This window comes from Pollachius pollachius, assembly GCF_949987615.1.
Source record: "Pollachius pollachius genome assembly, chromosome: 6".
Taxonomy (NCBI): Eukaryota; Metazoa; Chordata; class Actinopteri; order Gadiformes; family Gadidae; genus Pollachius; species Pollachius pollachius.
The window spans coordinates 17,254,839-17,274,548 of NC_136939.1; the positions used below are offsets into that span (position 1 = coordinate 17,254,839).

At 45.1% G+C, this 19,710-nt stretch overlaps 1 protein-coding gene across 1 annotated transcript; it reads right to left on the reverse strand.

Annotated features, from left to right (window-relative positions):
* Positions 1 to 588: 588 nt before the first annotated feature.
* Positions 589 to 19,603, reverse strand: adgrg4b (adhesion G protein-coupled receptor G4b). Its single transcript, XM_079738815.1, has 33 exons — positions 19,450 to 19,603; positions 19,085 to 19,156; positions 17,754 to 17,890; positions 17,308 to 17,350; positions 16,854 to 17,048; positions 16,378 to 16,656; positions 15,484 to 15,581; positions 15,111 to 15,172; positions 14,950 to 14,977; positions 14,754 to 14,779; positions 14,262 to 14,410; positions 13,128 to 13,364; positions 12,868 to 12,941; positions 12,682 to 12,749; positions 12,146 to 12,176; positions 12,045 to 12,067; positions 11,587 to 11,714; positions 11,073 to 11,202; positions 10,238 to 10,338; positions 9,644 to 9,848; positions 8,824 to 8,989; positions 7,925 to 8,083; positions 7,305 to 7,430; positions 7,146 to 7,191; positions 6,745 to 6,848; positions 6,416 to 6,537; positions 5,648 to 5,916; positions 4,120 to 4,225; positions 3,560 to 3,638; positions 2,454 to 2,655; positions 1,992 to 2,090; positions 904 to 1,068; positions 589 to 758 (listed from the first exon to the last, which is right to left on the reverse strand). The coding sequence occupies exons 2-33, from the start codon at positions 19,149 to 19,151 to the stop codon at positions 643 to 645; spliced, it is 3,840 nt and encodes a 1,279-aa protein (XP_079594941.1). The 5' UTR covers positions 19,152 to 19,156; positions 19,450 to 19,603; the 3' UTR covers positions 589 to 642.
* Between the last annotated feature and the right edge of the window lie 107 nt (positions 19,604 to 19,710).

The window sequence follows — 19,710 nt, forward strand, 5'->3', positions numbered from 1 at the left end:
ATCAAAATATAACACTAGGATGACACCATGATGCATCACCGCTTTTAGTTTAACGCCGCAGGAAGTGACGTCTGCATTGTATAACAAGGTAAGGCGTGTAGCAAAGTCAGTTTGGTCATTGGATATTTGAGAAGAGAATGCTATTTCCGAGGCAATAGTTTTGAGGTGCTTGGAATGATCACATGGAGCCTGCCTCTCAAGGACACGTCTGGTTCATGTTTAAACCGAGAACGGGGGAGATCACAGGGCCTTCTAGATATGCTCGCATTCATAATCAGTCTTTTTTTTTTCAGATTTAATTTTCGAGTGCAATAGCCTGCCGACCTGTTGCCTGGCAACCAAATTCATTGCTATTTGTGTATGAACTAGTGATATTCAACAACTATGCACATGGTCATTCAATATCTCATTGATGTTGAATTGCAAGTGCCTAGCGGACGTGGTCCACGGCCAAGCAGGTATCCATAAAGATTGCCTACGTGCTTACTACCATGACTCTTACTATGACTCTTGTTAAAATGACACACATTTGAATGCAATGCAAACCGTAAGATCTGGCATCGATGCTTTATTGCAATAACGGCGATCAAACACACAAATCAGGTCTACAGCTGGACATGTCTAGAGTGTCAGGCTCGAGGTCTACGGAGGAGGCGGGCTGGTGAAGGGTCCGTCCGGCGCGACGGGTCTGTGGGGCTCAGAGACGGGAGAGCAGCCGGCGTGGGCCCGCGGGAACGCCAAACCGTTCACCAGCAGCGCTGGAAGAGAGGGACGCTACATCAATGAGAAAGGTCAGAGTTCGGGTACCGTCACGTAATGACGGCCCAGTCTGTTAGGGGGAGAAGGATAGGGGTCCGGTGGATCTCTGGAGACCCCCCGGGGGTTCCCGTAGGACCTGCCTACCCAGGTGGGGCCTCCGGGTGGAGGGGTCGCTCTGCTCCGAGGAGGCGGAGGTGCTGGAGGTGCTGTTGGAGGTGCTGGACTTGACCGAGTGGAAGGACTGGTCTAGAGGCGCCAGCGGGATGGGGTTGGACCGACCGGCTCCCACTGACACCGTGTGGCTCCACTCTGGGCAGGACCAAACACAGACGATGGTCAAACACACACACACTGGGGAAATAAAACGGGGATACACACCAGTGAAACCAGACACACTGGTTAAAACAATACAAATTCACACTGGCTAAAAGGTACATAAAAACATTACGTCTGTATTTTGTCTCTTCCCTAACCCTAAAAAGGAAAGCGAGAGCCCATTCTGCTTTCCTCAGGCCTAGTTCAACAAACTATCACCATCCTATTACCCAACTATCACCATCCTATTACCCAACTATCACCATCCTATTACCCAACTATCACCATCCTATTACCCAACCATCACCATCCTATCACCGAACTATCACCATCCTATTACCTAACTATCACCATCCTATTACCCAACTATCACCATCCTATACCCAACTATCACCATCCTATTACCCAACTATCACCATCCTATTACCCAACTATCACCATCCTATTACCCAACTATCACCATCCTATTACCCAACTATCACCATCCTATTACCCAACTATCACCATCCTATTACCCAACTATCACCATCCTATACCCAACTATCACCATCCTATTACCTAACTATCACCATCCTATTACCCAACTATCACTATCCTATTACCCAACTATCACCATCCTATTACCCAACTATCACCATCCTATTACCCAACTATCACCATCCTATTACCCAACTATCACCATCCTATTACCCAACTATCACTATCCTATTACCCAACTATCACCATCCTATCACCATACGTCTTTTGTCAACTCACCGCTGATTACTTTGCTACAGTAGGATGTGTGTGACTGCTACCAAAGTAGTAATAATAACATACATTTTGGAAAGCATATTCAAAACAATGTAATGTAGCTCAAAGTGCTTTGTGTGTCGTTTCAACCTCCAGGCTGAGACAGTGTAATGTTATCGGGGTACCAGAGTCATCCTGCAGGCGAAGGCAGCCGCACAGATGCATCCTCCACTGCCTGCGGACGTTCTCCCTCATCAGGCAGTGGAAGATAAAAATAAACAGCCCTGGAATGGAAATGAGAAACCAAAACAGCAAATGAATTCAACATGAAAGAGCCTTTTTTACATAAATTATTAAGTTATTGCTGTTTGTATATATTTCCTAAAAATAAACAATGTCGTGGGTTCACAAGAACACAAGGGCTGAATGACCAAAATACAAACTCCACACAAGAGGTTAATGCTCCTCAGATGAAGAACACACAAACACGCTTTTCCAGAGCGTCCTAAGCGAGGTCGCAGCGTACGTTCTCAGCATGGCTGGAGGTACGCCATCTCTCTATCCTGATCCTTTACAACGAAGCTTGTTACGTGTCCCCCCTCCCTCTCTCCCTCCCAGGGTCTGGGAGGGAGGGGGGAGGGACGGACCTTGCAGGCTGTTGAGCGCGGAGAACAGGTAGAGCAGCAGCATCCGGCCGGGGCCCCAGGTGAGGAACCCAAAGGTCCAGGTGAGTCCCAGGAGCAGGGTGAGGCTGGCCACGCCCTTCAGGTCCCTCAGCAGACCGCCGCTGATGCCCGCTGGCCGGTTGGCCCGCATGCGACGGATCTGTATCAGCACCACCCCAAACACCTGCAGAGAGAGAGACATTAACACCACCCCCAAACACCTGCAGAGACATTAACACCACCCCCAAACACCTGCAGAGAGAGAGACATTAACACCACCCCAAACACCTGCAGAGAGAGAGACATTAACACCACCCCAAACACCTGCAGAGAGAGACATTAACACCACCCCAAACACCTGCAGAGAGAGAGAGACATTAACACCACCTGCAGAGAGAGAGAGAGACATTAACACCACCTGCAGAGAGAGAGAGACATTAACACCCCCCCCAAACACCTGCAGAGAGAGAGACATTAACACCAGCTGCAGAGAGAGACATTAACACCCCCCCCCAAACACCTGCAGAGAGAGAGACATTAACCCCACCCCCAAACACCTGCAGAGAGAGACATTAACACCACCCCCAAACACCTGCAGAGAGAGAGACATCAGCACCACCCCAAACACCTGCAGAGAGAGAGAGACATTAACACCACCCCCAAACACCTGCAGAGAGAGAGAGACATCAGCACCACCTGCAGAGAGACATCAGCACCACCCCAAACACCTGCAGATACAGAGAGATATTAGCAACACCTGCTGAGAGAGATCAGCACCACCCCAAACACCTGCAGATACAGAGATATTAGCACCACCTGCTGAGAGAGACATCAGCACCACCTGCAGAGAGAGAGAGAGAGAGAGATCAGCAAGACTCAAAACACCTGCAGAGAGAGAGAGAGACCAGCACCACCCCACACAACTGCAGAGAGAGAGTCTGATTGGAGAATGTTCTGTGAATTAAGTGCAGCAGTACATACACTACTATGCTATAGCTCTTGTATTTTATCTAGTAGGCCTAAAAGACTCATCTTTAGTCAAAATAAGGAAGGAAGGGGTGTTGTGAAGATCAAGACGTGTGTGTTACCGCAATGTTGAAGAGCAGCACCAGACCCACGTAGCCCACCACGGTCACGTAGAAGGTCATGTTATCCTGGATCCAGCAGCTGGTTGGACAGAAGAGGTAGCTGACAGTATGGGTAACGGTTGGGCAATGCCACAACCAGTAAAATCTTGGAATGCTCAAAACCAGGGGCGTAGGAATGAGTTGAACATTGGGGGGGACACATATCGGAAACCTGACAGATCCGGTATAATTTTTAGGTGGGACAAATGCGCCTGTCTCCGATATTGGAGGGGACACGTCCCCTCCGTCCCCCCCGGTTCCTACGCCCTTGCTCAAAACACACAAATTATGTGATCTTTTATTTGCTGTACATTGAGTGTGGCACTTTATTTAATAACCCATTTAATTTGTTTAAAAATCTGTTAAATTCTTGTGTCATACCCCTTTTTTTAATGGAGAATACACTTTTTTTTAAGCAAACATTAATTTACATTTTTTTCTTCATGTCATCCCATCATAGTTCTCCTCAAACCTCCAGTCTGGGATGAATAAAGTGTATGATGCGATGTGTAGAAACTCACAAGCGAGACAGCATCTTCATGTCTGCCCTGGTGTCAGTATAGAGGTGGCTGCTGTATGCATCTCTGTTCAGCGCCAGCACCAGCACGCAAACCACCAGGGGAATACCTGGGAATATAATGAGGACGATAATGTAATGTTAATGTAATGTAGCTAGCCTTTGTATAATGCATCAGATAATGTAATGTAGCTAACCTCAATATAATGTAATGAGAATATAATGTAGCCAGCCACAATATAATGTAATGAGAATGTAATGTAGCTAGCCTCAATATAATGAAACATAATGATAATTAAATTCAACTAAGTTCATTATAATGTAGCTAACCTCCACATATTGAGAATGATAATGCCATGTAGCCAACCTCAAAAATAATGTAAAGATAATGCAAATGTAATGTAGCTAACATCAATATAATGAAGGCTTAATCCTAGTGCCATCTCACTAACAAACTTACCTCATTATAACCACACGTCTGTTCTAACAGAATTTGAGTTGTAGTAGGTTGTTTACCCAGCTGCCCAGATGTAGTACTGCTTCGTGGACATTGTCTGTTGTTGATTGGTTTGTTTCTGACAACTGTTCTTACTATTAAGGCTTTTATCAAAAGCTCTTCCACAGTGAATTCAGATCATTAATTCATTAGGAGCAGGTATGGGTTTAAGTCCGGGTAAGTCGTGGACCTTATGATAAACTCTGGGACTTTCAGTCAGGGGTCATTGAACGACATTACCATAATTTCAGCCAAATCACCATTGCAACCATCATCTCCCATACAAATTATCTTCCATTCCTACAATATTTGATCAACCAGTAGCATGGAGGGAGCAAAGACGTGTCACATACTGCAGCATGGCCTAGTTGAGCTCAAAGCCCAGCCGGCTTCGATGCTTCAGTGAAACCCCAAACAGTCATTTACTGTGAAATATTCATGTGAAATATTCCTTTAAAGCCAGAGTTTCTGATTCATAGTGAAATTGCATGTTTGCTTCATGCGTTGCCCTCTCTCCATCTCAGAAGTATTCCTTCGACTATCCAGATGAGTTTATAACCACCGCTATGAGTCACCAGAGGGCACTTTTCACATTCCTACGATTCTTAGATGGTAATTTGAACACAAAAGTAAAAGAAAAATCATTTCCCTCGAAGAGAGCCGTTTTCCACAGTCTGATACGCAAATATATGCAAATGAGTCCCACTCAGAGGTGATGGAGGACATTGGGGTGTTTCATATTCATAGATACTGGCGTTCCCAATACGCAAAAAGGGCACTAAGCCGTCTCCTATCTTTATTCATCAAAAACCTGAGTTCAGTATTTGTGAAGGGGGTGTGGCTCTCAGCACATAATTAGACAGGTGTTGTTAATTACTAATCACCTTCTACTGCAGTCGCACTGAAGGCTCAACGCACTGTGACTTAATAACAATCATATTACAATATTTGCGCATGTGCAGCATTTAAAAAACACATTTTAAATTCAGACAGAATAACACACTGCATGAGTGTGTGTTAAAACACACTCGCTCACCCCATCCCAGGATGCAGAGCTTTAGGATGTACGAGGGCACGTAGACGTTGAAGACCTTGACCAGGGCCAGGTACATGTTGACAGCCTCAAGGCCCATCCAGGTGAAGGAGGCCAAAAGGAAGTAGTGGAGGGTGCTGGCCACGCCCACACACAGGCCGTACATGCCGAAGGAGGACAGCCAGGAGTTGAGCAGGAACACCACATTGAGGGAGAGCAGCGCTAGAGACAGGTTGATGAGGATCTGGGAGGGGTAGTCACGACGCAGCTTCCTGGGTGAGAGCGGCGAGAGAGACAGTTTGATGAGGATCTGGGAGGGGTAGTGAGAAGAGGTAGAGTGCTAGAGATTGCGAATAAGTTATTTGACTAATGTAACATAAGTGTTAAAGTGTGTGATATTTTTATATAAACACCCTATTACAGAAAGTAAAGAATAGACGTTGTCATGTATTGACTGCTTTATTGGAAACTAGGCTCACTTATTCCTAGATAATAATAATCATTAATAATCATTTAATATAATCATATTTTATTGAAAATTAAGAAGTCCCAAAGAGACTTGCAGTGAGCTCAGATCCATGTCATTAATAAGGAGCGTTGTGCTCAAGGATGCCTACAGGGAGGATGCAGACATGGGGGGAATCGAACACAGAACCTTTTGACTGAGTCAACAAACAGAACATCCTAGCCACTGCCTTACCATGCCTCACCCCCCACAGTAGACCATAATGAACAAGATGGTTCTGAGCCAAGACCATAAGCAGCCCTTACTCGAAGGCTGTGTAAGTGAGGACGGTGACGCCCAGGAAGAGTGAGGACACGCCGCAGCCCACGTAGGTGATGAAGGTCAGCACCCTCTCATCGTGGGGGTCCAGCTCTGTCCGGGAAACGTCCTAACAAACACACCGTGGGACCCCTTTAATAGCAACAAGGCGTTAGGTACTGTACCTCCTGCTCAACGGGGTGTGTGACTGGTGCGCGATTGATGTGTGACTGGTGTGTTACTCGTGTGGGACTGGTGTGTGACTTGTATGTTACTCGTATGGGACTGGTGTGTGACTTGGTGGGTTTTACTGGTGTGTGACTGGTGTGTGACGTACCAGCAGAACCCCAAAGTGTGTGAGGTGATCACACAGACAGGTGGTGTAGTCAACGCTGGTGTTGTGTGTCCGGCAGCCGCGACTGTCCCAGCCACCGCGCCCCTCTGCACCCAGAAAACACTATGACGCACTCTCCTTCATCATCACCCTCATCACCGTCATCTTCAGCTGACCAATCAGCACTTATGCATCTTCTTGATGACACCTAAACATCATTCTATTGAAGATGTTTCAACCACTATTATTAGATTCATACATATACCCATTATATACCTGTATATCAACTACAATCATAAATGTATTATTATCATCATTATTTAGTGTAGTTGATATTTATAATATTACTCCCATTATGTCATATATATATGTATATATACATATATATTGGTAGAAAGACCTACTGTTCCTGTTGAAGTCCCAGTAGACACACTGCACGTTCCTGTTGAGCTTTGATAGAAGGAAACAACATTGTTGTGGTTTAAGATACAAGCTATCAACAAACAACTACGACTGTAGGAATATTCTCTGGGTCATCAACACTGACATAGAGATTAACCTACCTGATTGGGCACCAGATGGTGGAGCATGATCTTCACGTCCTGGTCCAGGTCTGTTATTGGGCGGCTGGCATTGGTCACGCTGGCCGCCACCACGAACGTGTTGAGCCTTTGGTGGCGCTTAGTGCTCTGGCAGAATCACCCCAACACAGATGTTAAGCAGCTTGTGGCTAACGGCTAGCTATGTTACCAACATGCTAAACTGGTGAAGAGTGACATGGCAATATGTGGGGTGAGTTGTGGCGTGTTCCCAGTAAACAATGAACACCACTTTATAATATCACCTAACATTCACCCACTCATGCACACATTTGCACACCGACGGCGGTGTCAACCATGCAAATCGACAGCCAGCTCGTCGGGAGCAGTGAGGATAGGGTGTCTTGCTCAGGGACACTTCAACACTCGGCTAGGAGGAGCTGGGGATCAAACCGGCAACCTTATGGTTACCAGCCAGCCCGCTCTAACTCCTGGGCCACATGGCGCCCACGTGCTGTCTTTGTTGGCAGTTGTGTTAAGTTAAAGAGAATTTCTCCTCCTGCCCAAAATAGACAAAGAACAGAACTGAAGAAAGCCCACTTTAGCGTCGTCCCATATTTAAAATGTAACAAGAAGAGCCGTACCTCTGGCTCCTTGAAGAGCCTTTGGCTGCCAAAGAACTGGAACAGGACCCTGGGTGGGGTCAGGCTGGGGGGGTCTGGCTCGGGGAAGCTTTGGTTCAGCGCAGAAGGCAGAGAGATGAAGGCCACGGTGCCCAGGAAGGGAACCGTGTTAATGTGTATCTGCAGACACGACCAGCGTGGGAAGAACGTAAGCCGACGGCATACAGGATTACACACATTAAAGCGTCATTGTATCATTGTAACATCATTAGTGTTATGGCAATCTGAAAGGTGCAAATTATCATACATTATTGTTATGGTTCAAAATGTCCTGTATGTTAATAAACTATTTACATAGTATAATATATGTATATAATAATAACAATACTATTTTAATTAAAAAGATATGTTAAAGTTGCTGTAGGTAAGATGTAAGAGCTATTATTTGAGTGTAATTGAGTGTAAATGCATAGAAATCTGTAAACTATAATTGAGTGTACTGCGATGTGAGAATTGTTGTTTTCTGCAGAAGACAATTTAGATTTAGACCATTTAAAACGTTCATGGCTCATTTCATGGTTCATTTCTGACCTATCAGGGCAGCTCTACCTGTTTGGTTCAGGGAATCCTCACCTGTCAATCACAGGGGCAGGAAATGCAGCGCTTGTCAATGGCAGAGAGCAGGAGGGAGGGGGCATTTGTTTGGGTTGTTGAGACTCAAACTCTTTACTCTCTCCGGCTGTTTTCTTCTGTCACTCTTTACAACTCTCATATCTTACCTAAAGCAGCTTTTAAATGGCTATATATATATATATATATATATATATATATATATATATCTATATAATAACAATATCAGGATATTAACAATAATAATATAACTCTTATTGTTATCCTCATCTTCATCCTCATCGTGGTACCTCTGGATTCAAGACCCCCAGCGTGGAGGAGACCCCGAAGGTGAGGCTGCTGAAGGGTCCCTTAGGGAGGTCCACCACGGCCAGGGCCAGGGCTGGCGCCTCCAGGCTGAAGGAGCTGCTGTGGCCCTGCAGGCTGTCCCCCACTGCCTCCGTGATCTCCAGGATCCTGGGGGGCATGGGAGATCTCAGATGAATAAAACCCAGGTCTGTTCTTCTCACCATGGTGTCCACTTGCCACCGTATGAGCATCCTCTTTTTAGTGCTAAACACAACCATTTATTTTATCTTCTCCTATTTTATTTCCAGTGTTCTTTTGCTGCTCTAGCTGGATAGTAAAGTGTTATGTTTGTTTATTTTATGAGAACAAAAACATTTGAGAAAAAACAAAATGGTTCCCTTTCTTGCTCCATTGAACAGATGATCAGGTTGCGAGTAAGGTTACCTATCTCACATTGCAGGTTTAACTCAACCATGTAGAGCCCCAGGAGGTTCTAGTCAGGGGGTCCCAGCAGAGAGGTTCTGAGTTTGAACCCCCTCCTTAAGAACATCCACAAATAAAGTCCCTGTAAGTCACTCAGCAAGTCACTTGGTGAAGACCAGTTAGCACCACAGGGTCTGCTAAGTGACTCCACAGTGAGCTGGGAGAGAGAGGGGGTCCTCACAGGTTGGTGAAGACCAGTTAGCACCACAGGGTCTGCTAAGTGACTCCACAGTGAGCTGGGAGAGAGAGGGGGTCCTCACAGGTTGGTGAAGACCAGTTAGCACCACAGGGTCTGCTAAGTGACTCCACAGTGAGCTGGGAGAGAGAGGGGGTCCTCACAGGTTGGTGAAGGGCGTCAGGTCGCTGTCCGACTCCAGGATCTCGGAGATAATGGAGATGAGGGCGAGGCCCAGCTCCGGCGTGACCAGGCTGACGTTCAGCACCGACTTCAGCTTGTTGAGCACGGTCACCAGCTCCGGATATGTCAGCTCGGAGTGGTCGCTAAGCAACCGCTTGATCAACTCCACCACGTCCATGCTGTTCTCTGGAAGAGGACCCGGCAGTACGATGCATGTCATTAACATTTAGTGCGCAGATACTTGTATCTGGTGGAGCACAGGACAAACACAGAACTATGCTGAACTACAACAGTGAGGTCAGACTGGGTCATCGTTTGTAGCCTATTCTTTAATAGTGTATACTTTTAAAGAAACAGGACAGGCAGATTGAGTCAGGTCACAGATTAAAAATAGCTCACAGTGATCAGTAATGTATAGTAATGCATGTCATTATATGATACATTTGGTACATACACTGGCCCATAAAAAACACCAGCTGAGGTTTTTTTTCATATTTAGTCATATTTTGTGTTCATTGAAAAACCTGAAAGAAGAATGGTAAAGGATGTGTTGAGGGGGTAGTCTGTGGACCCACCAGGAGTGACGTCTATGTGGTCCAGGTCAGGAATAGTTTCCACCACTAGGAGGCACTGATTGGTGTCCGGAGCCGACCAATGAGTGCTGAGGCAGAGTTTACTGTTGGTCATAAAATGGAAGATTGGATGAATCAGATATCAGATGTTTTGTCCGGTCCATAATCAAACAAATCCAACCCTGTGTGTGTATGTGTGTGTGTGTGTGTGTGTGTGTGTGTGTGTGTGTGTGTGTGTGTGTGTGTGTCTGTCAGGTGGTTGTTATAGGGTTAACGGAAGCATTTAGACTATTGATTTTTGAGTTAGCTAATTACATTTTGTATATTGAATATTGAATCATAAAAAAAATCAATTTTTATGATTCACCCTCGCTGCTGCCCAGTGGTTACAGTCATAAACCCAGTGAGTCAATACCACAGGTCAACACACAGTCTTTAACGAGGCTTTCCTCTGGCCCAGGGAAACACATGGATACAATGTTTGCTGGCTTAATGTCTTTTTAGTGTCTTCTGCTTGTGGTCAACAAGATCAGAGGCTCTGGAGACCAGAGAGCAAACAGATTAAGGCTCACTAGCAGGCTGCATGGGGGCTGTACAAGTGGAAGGTTGACCAGCTGCAAAGGAGTGAAGGACCACCTGCTGCCTGCTCTGATAGACAGACAGACATGCTGGTCGGATCAGGACCGTGTGATAGCCCGTCTGTCTGTCTGCCTGTCCGTCTTCCTGTCTGTCTATCTTTCTGTCAGTCGGTCTGTCTGCCTGTCTTTCTTCCTGTCTGTCTGCCTATCCCCCACCCCCATCTAGTACCAATGGTCTTTCTCCCCCCCCCCCCCCGTACCAGTGGCGGGTGGCGTTGCGCTGGGCGTTCCCCGGGCAGGGCAGCGTGGCGTTGCTCTGGGCCTTGGTCGTGGGCCACTGGAACAGCCCCTTCTCCGTCTTGTAGCTCACCCCTGCACACTTCACGATGTCTGCAGTGGAGACCACACAGTTACACTTTCTCCTCCCCGATGCACTGCGTGCCTAACGCTGGTCCTCCACGCCAGTGCTTGTATTTACAGTGGTGGGTCGGGGACTTTAACACCTATTCAGCCAAAGTCACCAAAGGTCCCAGTTTCAGTGGCATCTGGTGACCTTAACCAAGTGATGAAATTTGGTCGTAGGAGTGTCCGAGTTCTACGGGGGGCCGGTGGGCGCTGTGTGTTTCACAGGACACAGTGAGACTCACGCGTAGTAAGGACACACACACACACACACACACACACAGACACACACACACACACACACACACACACACACACGCACACACACACAAACACACAGAGTGCGTGACGTATGAGCTGATCCTGCCTTACAGATACGGCTGATGTTAATGTCCCGCTGTAACATGCTGTTGTACGGTGTCTCCAGCAGCTGACGCAGGAGCTCCTCAGTGGTGTTGGAGGGTGACGTCATCACCCGGACTTGAAACACACAGCTCTCTCTGCGGGAGGAGGAGGAGGAGGAGGAGGAGGAGGAGGAGGAGGAGGAGGAGGAGGAGAGGTTTGGTCAGCTTTCATCAATAATAAATAAAGAAAGTCAACGCTTTTCAAAGGATTCAAGGAATCGGACAAGCAACTCTCCAGATGTAGTATTTTCTATGTGGTCAACCATCATGGCTTTTCGCCTTAACTTTCGTTTTCAAGGTTTGGTAAGAATTTCCTATTTTAGTAATACTATATATATTTTTGAATAATTGAACACAGACATATTTTTTAGCTATTACTGAGGTAATAAATGTTTAGAAGGGCTCTAAATGTTATAAATCCCATACCTTGACGTGCTATTGGAGATCGCCTGAAAAAGTAAAAACACCTAAATATTAAAAATCATAATCATAAAGTTTGTTGTACTATTGTTAGTTACATTACTTACCCATTCAGAGATTGAGACGTTTTCTTGATCTCTGAAACATAATATTAATTATGTATGTGATTATTGTTTTCATCTGCAACATGGCAAATAGATTATGAGGATACAGAATAGAATATATATATGTATATATAAATATATTTTATATATGTATATGTATATGTATGTATGTATGTATGTATGTATGTATGTATGTATATAGTGACCTAACCTACCTACCCATCTAACTAGCCACCACCTACATACCATGCTAGCTTCCAACCTTGATAATGACCTACATCGTCAGCAACCTATCACCCTACCTACCCTTCGACCCACCTGTCTGCCTACCTACCTGTCTACCAGTCTACCTACCAACCTCTCTATCCATCATCCTACCTACCGGTCTAACTGGCTATCTGCCAGTTAGACCTCTCCGACCTCTCTACCTTCCTACCTACCTACAAACCTGTCTACCTGCCAGCCTATCAACTGCCTACATACCTACCTGTCTATCTGCCTACCTGTCTACCTGACTACCTGTCTACCTGCCTGCCTACCTTAAGGTCTTGAGAAGAACCTTGAAGTTCAGAACGCTCATCCTGTCCTCAGGAAGTGTATTCTTGAGCTGTGGACATTGGAGAAGTTCTTATTTGTTCTTCAGTTACTCCCACAGTGGAAGAAGATCAGGAGGACATTTTTGGTCGGAAAGTTTCGTATTTGAGAAGAATAACTCTGTAACAAACCCAAGTGTAGAGAAAATCCTCAGGATTCCTGACCCCGTCCAAAGAGAAGTTTGCTTGGACATCAAAATACAGCTCTGCCAAGGACAAAGAGCGGAACGAAAACTGATTGTTCCTCCTCTGTGTGACGGATGGCTAACGTGACCAGATTGGTATGTTACACAATGTAATTATTGAAACGAATATTTCTCACCATTATGAATATAATTAAGGATAAATAGAAAGATAGATGGACAGATGGATGGACAAATGATTGTACATACCAGACAGTGCATTCAAGGTGGTGACTGGTGTTGCACTGGTAGAAGTGCTGGTCAGGTCATCGCCGAAGCTACTGGTGGCTACTGGGCTGAAGGGCTGGCTGCTGGGTGTAGTGGGGGGGATGCTGGAAGTCGGGATGGAGGTGGGAGCAGAGGGTGTGGTCTTCAGAGTGCTAGTTGTGGAGGCAGAAGAGTTTGTCTCCGGAAGAGGTGGAGGTAGAGAGCCACAAGGGAAGAAGTCTGAGGAGGAAAGGCAGATTCCAGTCTTAGATAAATACCTTAAAACCTCTGCAGGCAAGGTGGACGTTTGTCTGTCCACCAGGGGCAAACACTCTCCATGGTGGACGTTTGTCTGTCCACCAGGGGCAAACACTCTCCAGGGTGGACGTTTGTCTGTCCACCAGGGACAGGCCCTCTCCATGGTGGACGTTTTTCTGTCCACCATGGACGATGCCTCTCCATGGTGGACGTTTGTCTGTCCAACAGGAACAGGCTCTCTCGATGGTGGACGTTTGTCTGTCCACCAGGGACAGGCCCTCTCCATGGTGGGACCAGTTCAGCCACAGGTCAGATAGACTCAGCCTACGACCAGCAGCTTCCAAGTACATTCATAAAACACACATATTAAATATCATAGTGTAAAAAGTTAAAGGTATGATGTTTAACAAATGTACTGGACTAAATCATAAAATGACCATGATATGTCATCAGAGATTAAGGAAACATGCGTGGAAGGTGGAAATACTGGGTCCTCGGACAACAATGCAAAAGCCAGTGTGTTGTTCCCTCAAACGTAATGTTTGTTTTTGTTTTGGATTGGACCTGTGAGTTATAATTCACTGTTCATCGAGTAATGCTGGTTGTCAGATATGAAACTGATAGGCATACAAACGCAGCATGCCTCAGTCATGGAAGCAAGTAAAAAAACTTCATCAACCGAGATTCCTCTCCATTCTACCAAACCTACAATGCCTCATCCTCTTTCAAAAAATCCTTCTTCTTGACGTAAAGATGTGTAGGCCAGGATGATTCAGTGTTTTGAGGGCAAAAATTAGTGCAAAACAAGAGAATGGGATGGAACAGAATAATGTACAGTATGTGTATGATTGTGTCCGTGTGCATGTGTTGTTGCTCTACCAATAGGGGTTGTATAGATGCTGCCGTTGTCCGCCAGTATCTGGACCCCTGTCTTGTTGTACGGAGCTCTCAGTTGACTGATGATGTCCCTCTGAAACGTGGCCACGTCCTGACAGGGGATCACGTTCAGGTGAGCCAGGCAGTGGAACCTGCACAAGGACCGGCACACAACAGCCCTGCTTTCAGTCCCGCTGTCTGTCAACACACACTTCCATGGCCAGCAGGCTTCCTCATCCCGTTTGGCCCCATGACCCCTTTAAGTCCAACTTCCACACACATCGCTTGAACCTTGCAACATCTGCCCATAACATTCAATGTCCGCATGAATGCGTTGCACGACACTCAGTGGTTGTTTAGTGGTTGTTAGTGGCGAATCGTAAGGCAGGTTAGTTTCACAGAGACCTTTGTGAAAACATAAATATATATATATCTTCATTCTTTTTTTTCGCTAAATGGGGAATTGGCATGGACTATTATTGAAAGAACATTTACCTGCTGAAATTACCTGCCCACCACCCCTGAGGAATATAAGGGAAAAATAATGAGATCACCTTTTAACAGTTTATCTTTATAATTTAGACAAAATTATAATATGATACAACAAAAGATGCAATAGAAACATTTGTGAGTAAATGTTACAGTCTCAAAATCTTATTATACAGTAATTAAAATATTTCAGTCTCTTTACCTTTCTAGATCCGTCTTCAGACAGCGACCTGTTAGGGAGAATTCGTTCATGTAACCTGTGTTATGACAATTCTTTGTTCAATTCGTAGTTCAAACACATACTTTTTCAAAGAAATTTGTCAAAGCATTTGAGAGAACTTCGTGATGGACGTGTGGTCGTACTTATTCAGTTTGGACACAGACACTCTGTTTAGATAGATGGTGGAAGCCAGCGCGTGTCTTAGCTGAAGCAACAGACAAGCAAACAGTTAACACATACATCAAGGCGAGAGCCTGCTCTGTCTGAACATAACACATCGAGGTAGGAATACTGCAAATAAACAAAATTCAATGTAGCAGAACAATTACATTGTGTATATTTTAGTCTGTAGCCTATACATATGAATCGTACTAACTAACCTAGTACAGTTTGATCATAAGCTTGATTGGGTTGGGGGGGGGGGGGGGGAAGCGAGGGACCCTGTGGACGACCTTTGACACGTTAACACTGAGGATTATGACGGTTAAGGTTCTGTACATAAAGCGGAGGCCGTACCCAGATGTGAGCGGCGTCCCGGGCTTTGTAGTGGTCGGTCACGGCTCCGTCATCACACCCTATCCGGAAACTCAGTCTGACCTCATACTTAGACCACTCTGACCACCAAACAACACAGGTTAGAGAGACATGTTAGATTCATATCTGTGTAACCCTTGAAAGATTACGCCTTGGAGCTCCCCCCAATAATGAGTAGCTGGTGCATAAGCATGTTTCTTTCCATTTCATTTTTTTCTTAATTATTATTTGTTGCAACAGCAGGTTAATAACGAGGATTGCCTGGCCCTGGTTCAGGTGGCCTGGTTAAGGATGCTTTGCTTTTCTCTGCTGTTCTATCTAGCTCCATGTTATCATGGGATGGTAATGGTACTATTGTCTGTACATGGTCTTAGGGCAAAGCAGTCACTTTGTTAGACACGTTTTGTGTAGAGATTGTACTGTAGAGACAGTATTAGGGTTAGGGCAAGGGTTTGGTTTTGCTGGCTATTGGTCCTGAAACAACGAGCTATCGATTACGGTGCAGAGCGCCTTATGTTTGTACTCCTGGGACAGCAGGGAAACATCAATATTGAATCTGCTGACAGAGGACATAAAAGGTGACGGCCATCAAGGGGCGCTTCTTTCCACATAAAGATGATATTTGTCACAGAGTATGAACATCATGCCAAGCTTGGGAAACAGCACACAGAACAAGGATATTCATCCTTGGGTTGAATATCACACGCACACACACACACACACACACACACACACACACACACACACACACACACACAGACACACAAACACACACACACAAATGAATGTATTAAAATAGTTATTTTTAGAAAACTCAAATAGGGGAGGAGGATATGAAAGAACTAGGACAGGATTGTGATGGTTCCTTCAGCTCACCACAGGGCAGCTGGCTCTCCGGACGGTCAGGGCAGCCAGAAGATGCCCAGGCCCCCGCCTCCCATCGCACCAGGTCCCCCTCCGTACAGCATAGTGAGGTCACTTCCTGTGCGGTGCGCTCACGGTCCCAGACGCGAAACAGAGACAGGTTACCAATCAGACGACCATAGGGCTGTAGCCTCCCTTGTGACAGAAGGTGGGAGGAGCCCAGGGTGAGGGTTCCCTCCTGAGCTCTACCAGAGCAGCCGGGGTACCAGGCCGCAGCTCCGTCCACACCCACTGGAGGAAAGGGGGAGGGGGAGGAGGAGGAGTTTTACATTTTTTACCATTTCAATTAATGCTGTGTTTCCTCTTCTCTCAAAGCCTCTACCTTCAATGTGTCATTGTATTTTTTTGGCTGACACACCAAAGCTATGCCCACATCAGCAACCTCACCAACTCTTTAAACAGTCTCTTCCTCTTCCTCCTCAACACACCTGGCTCGAGGGCCACCACCTCTCCGTTCACGTAGAGCGTGGGTTGGCTCCGCTGGGCCCCGGTCAGGCAGAAGGAGTACCACAACCCCCCCACCAGCGGTACCGTGGAGGCTGAAGTCCACTTCTTTCCAAACATCCAGACCACCAGGTGCTCATACCTCCCTCCCAAGCCCAGCTCAGCCCGCTGCCCTCCAGCTACAGGGGGGGGGGGGGTTGAATCGATTCATGTTAGGTTCTGCAAGAACTTGTATCTTCTGTTTGGCTCAAAAAGGAACTTTTTGAGGCATTTCCCGATCTTACTTTTCATCCACCCTGTTCTGTGTTGTAGGGACATGTTAATTTAAAGAACAATGGCGTACCTGAACCACCACACTTATGTTAACCACACTAAACATGAACACAATGTTTCACATGTTTCCAGAGTGGTGGGGTTCCTGCTGATCCCCATCCCTACCTGAATGATACATGAACGCAGTCCACTTGGAGGAAGCCTTCTCCTGACACACCAGGATGATGTGATGAGGAGGAGGAGGAGGAGGAGGAGGAGGAGGTGGATGATGAGGAGGAGGATGATGATGAATGGACACAGGGGATATCAAAATAAGTATTATGCAAGATCATATCTACCTTTTTGGCCATGTCAGTAAGGCATCATGGCCCCCTGGTTTGAACTCTGCTACTCTATATCAAACATAGGAATACATTCGGTTCAAAAAGTCTACAGAACATTGAGAGATTGTTTTATTTTTCTCATACCACACACAAAATAGCAATAAAATCCCTATTACTATTCCTGATATAACCCATTATCAAATGATACCATGTTCTGGTGCCAGCTACTAGTCTGAACATACATTGATGATCACCTCAGTGGACCCTGACTGACCCATGGGAACATACCTGGAACTGAACATGCATGCAGACAGTGAACTCCTCCAGCGGTGGGAGGGACGCCTCCGGCCTCAGCCTCCAGTGGGTGCAGCCTTCAGAGAAGACGGCCATCTTCCCCCAAAGGCTCTCCTTGGTGGTGCCGGAGCCTCCACAGAGTAGAGTACCTTACTCAACCTGCACTACGTTACTATATACTACTATATGCTATACTGCTTGCTCCATGGAAGAGAAGAAAGTGTTATGGAGGAGTAATCAAACGTTTCTTAAGGAAACACGGCCATCCCCGGTCGCTCCAACCAGGGAGCATTTCTCTATGAATGATTTGGTTCTGAACCTCATTCCCCCCCCCCCCCCCGGAATGACTAAGATTGACATGTACTTACAACTCTACAAAAATACTAAAGTAGCATCAAAGAAGCTACAAAAGAAGAAAGGTTAAGCATAGTCAACTTACATAGTGCAAGTTTATGGTTTATGTACACCAGAATACTTACTACTTACTTACCACACATAATCATCCCTTTGGTCTAAATAACATATTTAAATTTGTATTGATGGTATTTTCCTCTTTTATTTTAACCCTCGCCCATTTTGAATGTTGACTCACCAGGCATGCAAATAAAGTGTCACTTTATTGTTATTGACACAGGCTGCCTGCGCTGAAGACTCTGCTATCATCAAGTTCCAGTGTTGTTTAAATACTGATTCTACATCATTTAAAACGTTTTTGTTGCTCAGTATGGTTCTCATCACAGATTATTTAATTAATCTGTGTCATAAGGCAGAGGATGGAAACTGGCAACATGCATACAAACTTCTGAATTATTTTTAGATCAGTATTTAAGCATTTCTACATTTCTAACCTAAATGTATTTCTGTTTGTCATCAATGCTGCTTCACTGCTAAATTGTTTCAACCAATATAAAGCTGTGGACTATTGAAAGTTGACTAATGAAATAGAATATACTGTATATGCAAAACAATTTCCTGGTCATGCTCATCGTACCATGAAAGCATCATCCTAACCTAAACATCATGTTGGTTTACAACATAACAGAGTGTGTATCTCTATGTACACCAGTAGCCGGACAATAAACGTATTACTGTCAATTAATCCCATGATGATTGGTCTTATGGACCTTATTTACGTTGAGCATTGTGAGAGGTGCAATGATTGTTTAAAAATAGTTTTAAATTAATATTTTACTTTTACCTTAATTCCTTTTAAGGTAATTGATGACAAAATCATCCTAAGCAAATATGTCCATAATGTATAATTGTGGGTACTTTATAACTAATAAGCATTATAGTGGTCATGAAAGAGTTGAGAAGTCTCTAACCTCTAATATCCAGGCAGGAGGTGGAACAGTGGAGGAAGAACAGGAGGAGAGCGACCTGCAGGCTCATTCCAGCTAAAACAAACCATCTTTCATTTCAGAAACTGGCTGAATGAAAGGTCCTACATATACATCCACAAGAAATATTACTGTCCAGTGTACTCTTTTTCATGCATGAGATCAATGTACGTTATTGGTGAGATACTTTAGTCAAAGCATAATTTGACGAATAAAGTATCAATACATTTGTAGTATATACATATACATATATCTATGTATATATATTTTATCTATATATTGTACATCAACATGTTTAATACAATATAAAGATAGCCTACTTTTACTACCAACTAAAAAATGGAACTTACCTAATTGAATATTCTTTAGGATAACTGAGAAAATTGACTGATAATTGAGATGAAGTGGTCGCCGCCTTCAGAACTATTTTTTTTTCCGTTGGAGGTTATCCGGATGAATGGGGTGTTGTTTAGTGGTTCACGGGTGTTACAGTGAACCTGTCCCTTTATGAACCGTATCCATCATTTGATAGCAAATAAGTCCAGCCTGGACTTCCTAGAAAAAGATGTGTGTGTGTGTGTGTGAGTGTGTGTGTAAGTTACACCCATAAA

Coding starts and splice junctions, on each gene's coding strand:
- adgrg4b (XM_079738815.1), bottom strand. CDS start 19,151: ATGAGCCTGCAGGTCGCTCTCCTCCTGTTCTTCCTCCACTGTTCCACC. Junction 17,891..19,084: donor CTCCTGCCTGGATATTAGAG/GTTAGAGACTTC, acceptor TACTCTGTGGAG/GCTCCGGCACCACCAAGGAG. Junction 1,069..1,991: donor TCGCCTGCAGGATGACTCTG/GTACCCCGATAA, acceptor GGTCCTGCCCAG/AGTGGAGCCACACGGTGTCA.